The following is a 13,639-nucleotide window of genomic DNA, read 5'->3' on the forward strand; positions in this document are numbered from 1 at the left end:
TCGGTGCCAGACCCGGGAGCGGAGGTTCTCAGGTTCGAAACCAGTCCGGTCCGCTCCCAAGTGAGCTTTCCATCCGTGCCGGGTTGAGTGTCGAGATTGCAACTCGACCTCGTAAAATAAAGGGAAAATACTTCAAAAATGTCTGTGTGAGGAGTGGTGTGTCACACGGTCTCTCTCTCTCTTGCTCCGTGCCTTGTATAAGCCAGGAAAAAGACATCATCATAGACGCACGGACAAACACGCACAGACTTGCACGCATGCAGGCACATGCAAAAAAAAGAACATGGTGAAAGCAAACTTTAAAAGGTGGGATCTTGGACTGAATGCAGCAAATTTCTACCTCTCTGTGATCTTGTAAAACTTAGAAATAACCATTTCAGGAGACAAAGTGGAAGCCAGTTAGTCTTAAAGTGACGAATATGTACATTTTAAGGGATAACTGTTAAAATTAATGGTATACAAATGATAAGTTTCAGTGAATTTATGTAGAACACCATTTAAGGAACAATGGCTAAGCATGAACACAATAAAATAAAACAAAACCCGGAAGTATACACTCGGTTCCCTAAATCCCTCATTAGAGAACTTGTTACCTGGTACAACTCCATTTGTTGCTATGGCACTCATTGATATGGCTGTTAACATAGTCTGAAAAACAGAAGATTTAAACTTTACAAAATGTCTTTTCAATTTTTTTTGCCCCTGAATTTAAGCAATAAAAATATCAATAAAAAATGTTAAATAATTTTATATGTATCAATAAATGAAAACCTTTATATTCTACCTTTGTAAAGGTATTTACAGATTACAAAGAATTTCAACTGTGAAGATGGAACAACTCCACTCCCTGAAGCACTGGAATAGTTGTAACTAGGTGTTACTACCATCAACATCAACTGGTTATCATTTATTTAAACACTGTCATTTTAAATAGTGAGAGAAGTTATACCGATTTGACCATCAAGATCCATGTTTAGACATTTAAATTGAATACTGAGAGGCCAGCATTTTGCACAACTAAGGTAACCTCTCTTAACCCAAATGAAAATTGGGATAAACGAATCAAATTTAATTGTGTAAATGTAGATCTCCTGAAATGCAGTTTCAACAAACCTTAGTATAAAAATGGTTAATGCAGATTATGCAGGACACTCTGAGGTGAAATTGACAAGGACACAATGTAATCTGAGGAAAATGTGTCTTTTCATAACAGGATGCTGTTGTCAATTACTGAGTAACTGACCTGTAAAAATATTTGCACATAACTAGCCTGTGCTACTAAACTAGTCCAGCAAAAAATGAATTCATAGCTGATTAAATAGGGTTCTGAAAAAAAAAGTAAGAAATACACTTTCCATTATACTCATCAAATCTATACTTTTATGCTCCTGCCTTTTTAAAAAATTATTTATTTAATTTATTGAGACACAGTGTGGAGTAGGCCATTCTGGCTCTTTGAACCGTACCTCACAGCAACCCACCAACTTAACACTAGCCTAATCATGAGACAATTTACAATCACCAATTAACCTACCAACCGGCATGTATCTGGAAACCAAAGCACCCAGAGAAAACCTACGCAGTCATTTGGAGAACGTACAAACTCCATACAGACAGTGGCGAGAATTGAGCCCGGGTCACTGATACTGTAAAGCGTTGAGCTAACCACTATGCTACCGTGCCACCTTTTATATGTTGTTCTCGATTATTTGGTTACTTAGAGGAAAGCTCAATGATAATGAAGGTGTGCAATCGATTATGAAACCACAATTTGGAAACTTCAGTGCAGTACCAAAAGTATAGGCTTTACATGAATCGAGGAATTCTACTACAAAAAAATGGTTAAAAGTTGTACAGAATCCTGGGCTTTATATAAAAAAACAGTATAAATTACAAGGGAAAGGAAATCATGATGTACTACAATATTGGTTTGGCCATAGGAGTATCCAGTCTGGTTACATTTTAGGAAATAAATATTAACAACATGTAAATATGTAAATTTTTAAAAAAATTAACATGTGCATGAGATTTACCAGTGATGAAGGACCTTGTGGATAAATGGAGAGGCTGGGGTTTTTCTCCTTACAAAACTGGAAGATACAGGCAAAATAGCTAAAGGGGAATTGTTCTTATTAGTGGAGTGGATCAAAAACTAGAGAACACAGATGACAAGCAAAAGAACCAAAGCTGACAAGAGGAAATTTTATTTTTAAATCTGGAAATGCATCTACTGTATCCCGTGCTCCCAGTGCGGCCTCCTCTACATCGGTGAAACCCGACGCAGACTGGGGGACCGCTTCGTCGAGCACCTCTGCTCCGTCTGCCACAACAGACAGGATCTCCCAGTAGCCACCCACTTCAACTCTGCTTCCCACTCCCATTCAGATATGTCCATACATGGCCTCCTCTACTGCCATGATGAGGCTAAACTCAGGTTGGAGGAGCAACACCTCATATACCGTCTAGGTAGTCTCCAGCCCCTTGGTATGAACATAGAATTCTCCAACTTCCGGTAATTCTCTCCCCCTCCCTTCCCCTATCCCTATGTCACTCTGCCCCCTCCGGCTGCCTATCACCTCCTGCATGGTTCTGCCTCCTTCTACTACCCATTGTGTTTTCCCCTATTCTTTCTTCACCTTTCCTGCCTATCACCTCCCGGCTTCCCCTCCCCCACCCCTTTATCTTTCCCCTTACTGGTTTTTCACCTGGAACCTACCAGTCTTCTCCTTCCCACCCTCCCCCCACCTTTATAGGGCCTCTGCCCCTTCCCTCTACAGTTCTGACGAAGGGTTCCGGTCCGAAACGTTGACCGATCTTTTCCACAGATGCTGCCCGACCTGCTGAGTTCCTCCAGCGTGTTGTGAGTGTTGCTTTGACCCCAGCATCTGCAGATTATTTTGTGCTTAGGGGAAGTTATAGATGAGTATTCAATTGTAGTTTTCAAACAGGAGTGGATGAATTCTTGAAATGAAAGTATTTTCAAAGTTATAAGATGATAGTGGGAGAGTTACCACTACAGTTTCTCCTTTGGGTTCTATACTCTCTTTCATAAGCTATACAGTGTACTATCCCATACTGACATGAAGTCCACTTGGGGAGTTGGCTGGCTTATATAGGATCAGTCAAAAGATTATTTGGGGCTGAGGTTAATGAAGGTGGTTGGAAGAGATCAGTGGAATTGATATTATAGATGTGGACCAGAAGCAAGAGTACCAAATTCCATTAAAATTCATTTGTTTCAGGAGTTATGACTGTTCCTCAGAATAATCTAATTTCCCCATAATGCTTCAAGAGAAACACTGAACAAGATATTATCTCATTTGGTGCAAAATTATCCTAGAAATTCCAGCATACAAGTAAATACTACACATTTGCTAATATTAAAATTACCCAGAATATTGATCCTATTAATTTGCTGCACAGAATCCAATCAAAACTAAGGAATTACTTTAAATGATCTAGTCCCTTACTTTCTAAACTGTGAATTCTCATCAACATCTAAATAAGCTGTTTTGCAAGCACAATATTTGCATATTAAGAAAATCTCAGGAGAGAGATTATAGGTTTTGAGCCTCGTTATAAAATTGAGAGAAAAATACAAATTCCTTGTGCAAAAAATATTTTGGGTGAGAAATTTTCAAAAGATAGAACTAATCAAATGGTTAACAATTTGGTACTTACACAGCAGCAACACATGAACACCATACAAAACGATTGCAAGACCCCTGCAATTCCAACAAGCCATGTCAAACGTAAAAATAGTATGACTCCAAAGATATTCTGTAGACAAGGCAGATACACTCCCATAAGAGTGCCCATACTTGGAGTCTAAAAAAAATGAAATAAAATAGCTATTAGTATTTTCATTTGAAACTATAAGCCACATCACAGAGATCACAGATAGAGTGATCATCACAATAGGCTCTTGGTTCACCATGTCTGTACTGACCACCGAGCACATATTTGCACTGACCTTGTATTATTCTTCATATGTTCCATTAGACCATAAGATATAGGAGCTGAATTAGGCCATTTGGCCCATTGAGTCTGATCTGTCATTTCATCATGGCTGATCCATTTCCCTCTCAGCACCAATTTCCTGCCTTCTCCCCATATCCCTTCTGCCCTGACCAATCAACATCTGCTTTAAATATGTGTAAATTTAAATATATTTAAATATTTAAAATATAATAATATAATAATACAAATATTTAAATATATGTAAAGACGGCCTCCACAGCTGTCTGGGACAATAAATTCCACAGATTTCCACAGAGGATGTGGAAATATCCTCTCCACATCCATTCTATTGAGACCTTGCAACATTCGATAGATTTCATTGAGATCCCACTGAGAGATTTCATTGAGATTCCACAGATTCACCACTCGTTTACTAAAGAAATTCCTCCTCATCTCCATTCTAAATGGACAGCCCTCTAATCTGAGTCTGTGTCCTCTAGTCCTAGACTCACCCAGGAAAAGAAATATCCTCTCCACATCCATTCTATTGAGACCTTGCAACATTCGATAGATTTCATTGAGATCCCACTACCCCCCATTCTTCTGAATTCCAGTGAGTATAGGCCCAGAGCCATCAAACACTCCTTATAATCCTTTCAATCCCAGAATCATTTTCATAAACCTCCTTTGTCCCTCTCCAATGTCAGCACATCCTTGCTTAGACAAGGGGCCCAAAACTGCTCACAATACTCCAAGTGAGGCCTCACTAGTGTCATATAAAGCCTTAACATTACATCCATTACTTTTATATTCTAGCCCTCTTGAAATAAATGCTAACATTGCATTTGGCTTCCTCACCACCAACTCAACCTGCAAATTAACCTTTAGGGAATCCAACGTGAGGATTCCCAAATACCTTAGCACCACAGATTTTTGAATTTTCTCTCCATTTAGAATATAGTCTACACTTTTATTTCTTCAACCAAATTGCATGGCTTTACACTTCCTCACACTATATTCCACCCAACACTTCCTTGCCCATTGACCAAATCTGTGTAAGTCCTTCTGTGGCCTCTCTGCTTCCTCAACACTACCTGCCTTTCCACCTATCTTCACATCATCCTCAAACTTGGCCACAAAGCCATCAAATCCATCATCTAAATCAGTGACATACAACGCCTTTCAGAACTCTGGGTTGTAGACCATCTGGTCCAGGTGATTGGTCTACCTTCAGACCTATCAGTTTCCCAAGTACAGTATCTTCTCCCTAGTAATGGTAACTTCACTCACTTCTGGCCCCGACACTCTTGAACTTCCAGCATACTTCTAGTGTCTTCCACATTGAAGACCGCTGCAAAATATTTATTCAGTTCATCCGCCATTTCCTTGTCCCCCAATACTGCTTCTCCAGCAACATTTTCCACGGTTCCAAAATCTGCTCTCGCCTCTCTTTTACACTTTATATATCTGAAGAAACCTCTGGTATCCTCTTTAATACTATTTGCTAACTTACCTTCGTATTCCATCTTTTCTTGTTTATGATATTTTCTAGTTGTCTTCTTTTGGTTTTTAAAAATTTCCCAATCCTCTAACTTCCCAAGAATTTTTGCACTATTATATGCCCTTTCTTTTACTTTTATCTTGGTTTTGACTTCCAATGTTAGCCACGGTTGCATCATCCTGTCTTTAGAATACGTCTTTGCAATATATCCATCTTGCACCTCCCAAATTGCTTCCAGAAACTCCAGCCTTTGCTGCCGTCAACCCTGCTAATGTCCCCTTCCAATCAGCTTTGGTCAACTCCTCTCTCATGCCTCTATAATTCTCTTTACTCCACTGTAATACTGCTACTACTTTGACTTCAGCTTCTCCCTTTCAAACTGTAGGCTGAATTCTATCATATTATGATCATTGCCCTTTCCTTAAGAGTTCATTTAAAGCTCTTTAATCAATCTCAGTTCATTGCACAAAACCCAATCCAGAGTAGCCAATCCTCTAGTGAGCTCAACCATAAGCTGCTCTAAAAAGCCATCTTGGAGGCAACCTACAAATCCCTCTTCTTGGGACCCAGCCTGGTTTTTCTAATCTACCTGCATATTGAAGTCTTCCATGACTCTTGTAACATTGCCCATTTGATGTGCATTTTTCATCTTCTGTTGTAATTTGTAGCCCACATATTTGTTACTGTTCAGATGTCTGCATACAACTCCCATCAGGGTCATTTTACCTTTGCAGCTTCTTAGCTCTACCCACAGCAGTTCTACACCTTCTGATCCTAGGTCACTTCTTTCTAACGATTTGATTTCATTTTTTTTTACCAATGGAGTCACCCCACCCTCTCTGCCTACCAGCCTGTCATTTTGATACAATGTGTATCCTTGGATGTTAAGCTTCCAGCTATAATCTTTCAACCGCGATTCAGTGATGCCCACGATATCACGCATGCTAATCTCTAACTGTGCTCCAAGTTCACAAGTTCCCATTAACTTCATCCAGATTCTACTACTCATCACACACTAGGAGCAACTTAAAGTGTTAAATTAAAATATCTACCTGCCTGCCTTTGAGGATTCGCAAGTGGTCACAGGGAAAATGTACAAACTTCACGCAGTCAGCACTGATTGTGGGTTGCTAGAGTTGTGAGGCTTCACAAATTATTTACTTGTCCATACATCTTAATGAATGATTATGAAAATATTTTTGCATTATTTTTCACAATCTGACAATGCCCCAAAGCACACAACAACCAATGAAATATTTCCGAAATTTCTTCAGCATTGTAACAATTTCATAGTGAACATAGTCAAAGAGCAAGTGCGAAAGGTATCTGAGTGTCCAGATATATTTCATACTTTCTCTTTGAATTGTTCACCAGACTAGAAAAAAACATCAATTCTAGATGCACTGGACACAAATTTGGGAATGACAATTCCGATAGGCTAAATGCAGAGGAAGGATGAGACAACAAAAAGAAAGTTAAACCTTATCATCTATGCATATGACAGTTTTGTTGAAAACCAAAGTTTACTTATATCTTTGCAGACATTTTGACTAATGGTACCAGCACAAGCACAGTCTATGCTGATGACATTTGCAATGCCTTCTGCGTCCTTCACAGATAAATTAGGCACTTTTCCTTCATGTCTCACTTATCTTTCCTGTATGCCAACTGTCAAAATTCCAGGAATTCTACCAATAAATGTAGTGGTCATGCCAGACGTGATTAGTAAATAGACAACTTCACACAAGTTGACTAACCTCTACTTTGGGATATGCAGAAGTCACCAGGTCTTCATCATTATTGCTGAATAAGTACCTACTTTGAAAGTTACTGGTTCAGGACACCGTAACTAATCACTTTAGATGCACTGCCCAATGTATTATCTAATGGAATGAGAGCAAAAATTTGTGCACCTCAAGTACAAGCTCATTTTGCAAACTGAAGGCAGTCAACTGGAAGATGAACTCTCCCTGGGCATACTTTAGGGAAGCTCGATGTCAAAAGCTTTTCTCTAGTTCTGTGGGAGGGACTTATTCTCACTATGCTTCTGCCTAATGTGATGTCATTTACAGACTCAATTGTATTGCATGACTCTCTGCTATTTAGAACAAGGCAACAAGATGAGTTATTAACTTCGAACTTACTGCATAATCACTCAAAGAGTTGAACTGCATGTGCATGTAATGAGAGCTATATAACACATCTCCTTCTACCTTAGGCCACAAATTTATCAATCACCCCTGCTGTGGACACTTTCTGGAGGTCCAAGATCCGTATACACCACGACTGCTGGACTAAGTGTGTAAATGTAGGAAGAGACTATGTTGAAAAATAAATGTGCTAGGTTTTCTAAAATTGACTCCTTCTACCTTAGGCCACGAACTTATCAATCACCCCTCGTATGTGCTATTTGAATTTTCCCTTTGCTGGTAAATACATTAACAATCTAAAATATTAATTTTGTTTGCCAAGGATGCTGCCTGTGCAGTATCGAATGATTTCATTATCATGGTAAATTTCAAGCAATCACAGTATTTAAGATTTCCCTCCATAATATGCTGAAAACCATCTAAAATAATTGATTTTAGTGTTTTGGTTGAATGACACAATGATGAATCAATTCATTTAGAGAATTGTCAAAGGCTGGATGCAAAATAATTACACTGAATAATGATTACTGTTAAAAAAAAAGATACAGATCAATAAAATGTTAGTGGAGGTGTAATTACCTTGGTTGTTTTTTTCTTTGAACTCTCTGCACCGTCTGCTTCCTCATGCTCCTTTGCTCCCTGAGTAATGTTTGTGTAATTAGCTAATCTGCTGAGTAGTGATGATACCTTTGGTCGGATGTCCAATTCCTCCTGGAAAAGAGGTAGGGAAAATGTGCACCAGTTATTAAACAACCATAAAACAATTATTCGTCAAGTTATAAATATTCAGTTTAAGTATTTTTGATATAACACAATTTATACTTTGGACACAGATAGGTTGACTCCATGAACCAAAAGCCCTCTTCCTACTTTCTGAGAATGGAATTTACAAAGCTATTTTTCACTGTAAAGAATAGGATGGTACAAATACACGGTGCAGAATGGTGGCAATTTTTCCAAGTCTTTCTGATTTCCAGGAACCCTTTTGTAACTTGAGAAATGGCTGTACACAATCTGCACTCTCTCATATACATTGTTAACTGACCTACTGACATGGGGATCGCCTGGGATTATTTTCTTAAATGGAGTAAGGGTGTAAGCAATCCTTCATCAATGCCTTTCCAGACCTGACCTTTATTGGTATTGGTTTTGTTAATGTGCCATCTGCTGAGATACAGTGTAAATCTTTTGTTTTGTGTGCCATCCAGACAGATCATGTCTTACGTAACTATATCGAGATAGTAAGAAGAAAATAGAATACAAAATACAGGGTTGCGGTTACAGAGAAAATGCAGTGCAGGTTAAAAAATAAAGTGCATGGGCCACAACAAGGCAGATTTGAAGATCAAGGGTTCATCTTTTACCATATGAGAGATCCGTTTGAAGGATAGAAGCTGTCCTCAAGTCTGGTGGTTTATGCACTCAGGCTTTTCTTTCTTCTCTCCGACAGGAGAGGTGAAAAAAGCCCAAGTTTTTCTGTAATAATTCATTAAGTAGCATAGTGTAGAATAAGGTTACTACTTTGCTTTTCTGGTAATAGAAATGCAGATGCAATCAGCTAAAATAAATCAAAGTTCTTCATTATCATAAGAACCAAGTGCATCCTACTCCCTTTGGTTAGTCATTAATAGTACATCACCGATGCTGCATTGTGGTAGATTTATAAGATGTCATTAAAATCAGAATCAGAATCAGGTTCATTATCACTGGCATATGTCATGAAATCTGTTATTTTGCGGTAGTAGTACATTGCAATACATAATAATAAATAACTATAAATTACACGAAATAAAAAGAAAAATAAATTAAATATCCAGTGCAAAAAAAAAGAGGGACTGAGGAAGTATACACGGGTACATTGTCCATTCAGAAATCTGGTGGCAGAGGGGAAGTAGCTGTTCCTGAAACATCGAGTGTGTGTCTTCAGACTCCTGTACCACCTCCTTGATAGTAGCAATGAAAAATAGGCATATCCTGGATGATGGGGGTCCTTAATGAAAGTGTTCTGGATGCTGGGGGAGGCTAGTGCCCACCATAGAACTGGCTGAGTTTAAAATTTCCTGCAGCTTTTTCTGATCCTATGCAGTGGCCCCTCTTTACTAGACGGTGACACAACCAATTAGAATCCTCTCAATGGTACATTGGTAGAAATTTTCAAGCTTCTTTGGCGACATACCTCGTCAAGTTCTAAAGAAATATAGTAACTGTCGTGCCTCTTTATTCTCTGTTACTATCGATGGTGAGGATGTGGATGTGATGAGGACTTACAAGTACCTGGGGGTGCACCTGGATGACAGACTTGAGTGGAGCACCAACACAGAGGCTGTGTACAAGAAGGGCCAGAGTCACCTTTACTTCCTGAGGAGACTGAGGTCCTTTGGAGTATGCAGGCCACTCCCTCACATGTTCTACCTGTCGGTTGTTGCCAGTACAATCTTCTATGCAGTGGTGTGCTGGGGCAATGGCATCAACACGGGTGATGTCAACAGGCTCAATAAACTGATTAGAAAGGCTAGCTCTGTTGTAGGAGTTAAACTGGACTCGCTGGAGGCTGCGGTAGAACAAAGTACCCTACAGAAAATCCTGGCAAACCTGGACAATGTTTTTCACCCTCTGCATGCCAGATTGGCTGAACAGAGGAGCTTTTCAGTAACAGGCTAAGACAACTGCGCTGCTCCAAAGAACACTATATGAGGTCATTCTTACCCTCGGCCATTACGCCCTATAATGAGCCAACCTATAGCCGGAGAAGTGATGACCCTCTCCTGTTAGACTGTTTGAGGTAACTTATTTTTTATTCTTTCTTCTCTTCTAATGTTTGCATATATGTGCACTTGTAATGCTACTGTGAATGTGTAATTTCCTTTGGGATCAATAAAGTATTTACCTATCTATCTAATTGCATCAGTTTGTTGGGCCCAGGATAGATCCTCGGAGATGTTGACACCCAGGAACTTGAAACTGCTCACTCTTTTCACTCCTGATCCCTCGATGAGGACTGGGGTGTGTTCCCTCGACTTTCCCTTCCTGAAGTCCGTAATCAATTCCTTGGACTTACTGACGTTGAGTGCAAGGTTAATGCTGTGACATCATTCAATCAGCTGATCTATCTCGCTCCTGTATGCCTCCTCGTCATCATCTGTGATGGTGTATGAGCTGTGACTGGCCACAAAATGATGGGTGCAGAGAGAGTAGAGCAGTGGGCTAAACATGCATCCTTGAGGTGCGCCAGTGTTGATTATCAGTTTGGAGGAGATGTTATTTCTGATTCCACAGACTATTGTCTCCCTGTCAAGGATCCAGTTGCAGAAGGAGGTACAGAAGCTTAGGTTTTAGAACTTGTTGATTTGAATTGAGCATATGATGGTGCTGAATGCTGAGCTGTAGTCAATAAACAGCAGCCTGACATAGGTATTACTCTTGTCCATGTGATGCAAGGGCAAGTGGAGAGCCAGTAAGATTGCATCTGCTACTATAAACCTATTGTGGTGACAGGCAAATTGCAGTGCATCCAGGTCCTTGTTTAGGCAGGAGTTGATTCCCGTCGTGACCATCCTCCCAAAGCTCTTCATCACAATAAATGAGTGTGATAATTGTTGAGGCAGCTCACCCTGCTTTACTTGGTACTGGTATGATTGTTGCCCTTTTGAAGCAGGTGTAAACCTCCAAATACAACAATGAGAGTTTGAAGATGTCCTTGAACATTCCCGCCAGTTGGTTGGCACAGGTTTCCATTGCCGTACTAGATAGACCATCAGGGCCTTACGAGTTGTGAGGGTTAACCTTCAGGGTTGTTTATAATGACATTTTTTTTTGAACTTTTGAGCAACTTCAATGAAAGTATGCAAAATCCAACTGCCACCAAAAGTGTCCCATTTGGGGAGGTTGGCACAGATCTGCTGGTATTTTTGTTTTATCCATTACGGTATTTAACAGAGCAAAACCTGGCTTCAGTGGTTCGAGTAGGAAATCTGCCCTCTGAATGCAGATTTCGCAGAACACTGACGCATTCATTTTCATGCTGGGAAAAAAAAGTACTGAAAAATGAGGTTATAGTATTTCCATTTTTAAACGATTGAGTTTCCATTATTATTTGTAACTTTTTTTATACAAGTACAAATGAGCTTGTCTTAATGTTTCTATTTGTTTACAAAAATGCAAATGATTTTCATTACAAATGAACGTTTTAAAAATCATTTACACAGGACATAGTCAAAGGCTGGAAGAAGTTAGTAATAAATCCAGAACAGCATTAGGTTTGCAGGAAACTTTGATGCTGCACAGGGCTTGGCTATTTTGGATTTGGGTGGTGTCAGTTAGTGTTGACATGGGCAGCCTAGAAAAATAAATTATGTGATTGTGCCCTCTTTTGGCTGCAGGCTGCCTTCAGCACATCCTTAGGTTGTATTGGTTATAAAGGTTATATTGGTTGGTAATGCAAAGGGCACATTTCACAGTATCTTTGATGTACATGTGATAAATAAATACATTTGAATCTGATTTACTTAGTACAGCAGCTTGATGCTGGCAGCAAGTTAGGTTTCCAGTGAAAAAGGCTGATTATACAAAGGTGATCTGTTTAGAACTGAGAATTATATCAAATAGCATTAATATGCTTCTATCTTAAATTCAGAAAGGAGAATTTTGAATGCTTAGCAAGTTATTGCATTGAAAGAGCTTACCTCAAATAAGGCCAGGTTTCTATCATAATATTCGTGTCCTCTTGAAGTGTCAGCGTTGTTAAGGAAAGGACTATCTTCTTTGTGGTATCCATGACCTAAAAAAGATTTTGTAATGCACATCAATGAAGAACAATTTAAAAGCAACTGTGGCTGTAGATTCCACTATTGCTGCACATTATGTATTAAAGTTTGACTGGTTTCATTTTCTGGTTTCAGGTAGGTAGATAGAAAATAGATCAAAGCATGAGTACACCTTACTGAGGTATAGGATAGAAAGGGGGTCTGCTCACACCTAAGAAACTCAACCTCAACTGCAGCATACTCTGGTTTTACAGTCAAAGCTTTCCAACTTAGCGGTTATCAGAAATATTTCAAACAATAAGTAATATAGCTAGTGAATAAGTCTCCAATTTAAAAGGTGGGAGGAAAAACAAATAAATAGCAACAAGTTGAGGGGACACAATAAAAACTGAAATGGCTACCTAACCATCTAATTCACTGGAGAGAAACTAAAGTAAGATGAAACTCAGCTTCCTCATGCAGTGTGAAGAACAATTCTCTGAAGTGGCATGACCTACTAAATCAATAATTATAGAGGTTTTATGGAAATTAAAGGGGAGACTAGGAGAATATAATTAGCATGGTAGGAAAAGAGAGAATAACCACAGGGAAGAAGTAACTAAAGAGATCAGCTGAATCTTTGCAGCAAAGGTCCATGAAATATGGTTGACAGCCAATGAAGAAGGGCTTAAGGTGAAAGACAACATCAGCTGCATGGAAGAGTTATCATTTTGATACTCCAATTCAAAGATGATCTTAAAAATATTCGTAAAAGGCTACTAATCGGAAATCTCTATGGATTTTTATACCTTTTTATTATATTTGAAATGCCCATGAAGCTTTGTCTATTCTGACTATTAATTAGATCCTCTCTTTTACTGCTAGTCAAAGGAGAGGACTGCTTATATTCGGGAGCAGAGGAGAGTGGGGCAGAGTTAATATATTCCAAAACTCAACTTGGAGCTTCTGAAATGTCATCACATCCAAGCACACTTGATTAAAATAGATGGAAATTAGAATAAAATAGCTGGACAATTCTCAAATCACTGAGCAAGAATCATTCTAACAAAAGTATGAACAATATATTGTTATTGAAATGATTATTTGTTTGAAAGGATTGAAAAAAGCTGCAGAGAGTTGTTAAACTAATCAGCTGCATCTTGGGTACTAGCCTCTGTAGTATGGAAGATATCTTCAAGGACTAGTGCCTCTGAACAAGACTGTCCATTATTAAGGACCTACATCACCCAGGACATGCCCTCTTCTCATTGTTACTGTCAGGAAGG

The 13,639-nt window shown here is 39.1% G+C and overlaps 1 protein-coding gene and 1 long non-coding RNA gene across 2 annotated transcripts in view; one reads left to right on the forward strand and one right to left on the reverse strand.

Annotated features, from left to right (window-relative positions):
• Positions 1 to 13,639, reverse strand: part of slc12a4 (solute carrier family 12 member 4) — an 84,439-nt gene that overhangs the window by 52,100 nt on the left and 18,700 nt on the right. Inside the window, exons 2-5 of the mRNA XM_063066834.1 lie at positions 12,294 to 12,388; positions 8,191 to 8,322; positions 3,682 to 3,828; positions 594 to 648 (exon numbers count right to left, since the gene is read on the reverse strand). Coding sequence (XP_062922904.1) covers positions 594 to 648; positions 3,682 to 3,828; positions 8,191 to 8,322; positions 12,294 to 12,388 — 429 coding nt within the window. The remainder of the gene's footprint in view (positions 1 to 593; positions 649 to 3,681; positions 3,829 to 8,190; positions 8,323 to 12,293; positions 12,389 to 13,639) is intronic.
• LOC134356162 (uncharacterized) overlaps positions 10,367 to 13,639 on the forward strand; it is a 46,514-nt gene continuing 43,241 nt past the window's right edge. Inside the window, exon 1 of the long non-coding RNA XR_010020290.1 lies at positions 10,367 to 10,393. This is a non-coding gene — a long non-coding RNA (uncharacterized LOC134356162). The remainder of the gene's footprint in view (positions 10,394 to 13,639) is intronic.

This window comes from Mobula hypostoma, chromosome 14 (genome assembly GCF_963921235.1).
Source record: "Mobula hypostoma chromosome 14, sMobHyp1.1, whole genome shotgun sequence".
Classification (NCBI taxonomy): Eukaryota; Metazoa; Chordata; class Chondrichthyes; order Myliobatiformes; family Myliobatidae; genus Mobula; species Mobula hypostoma.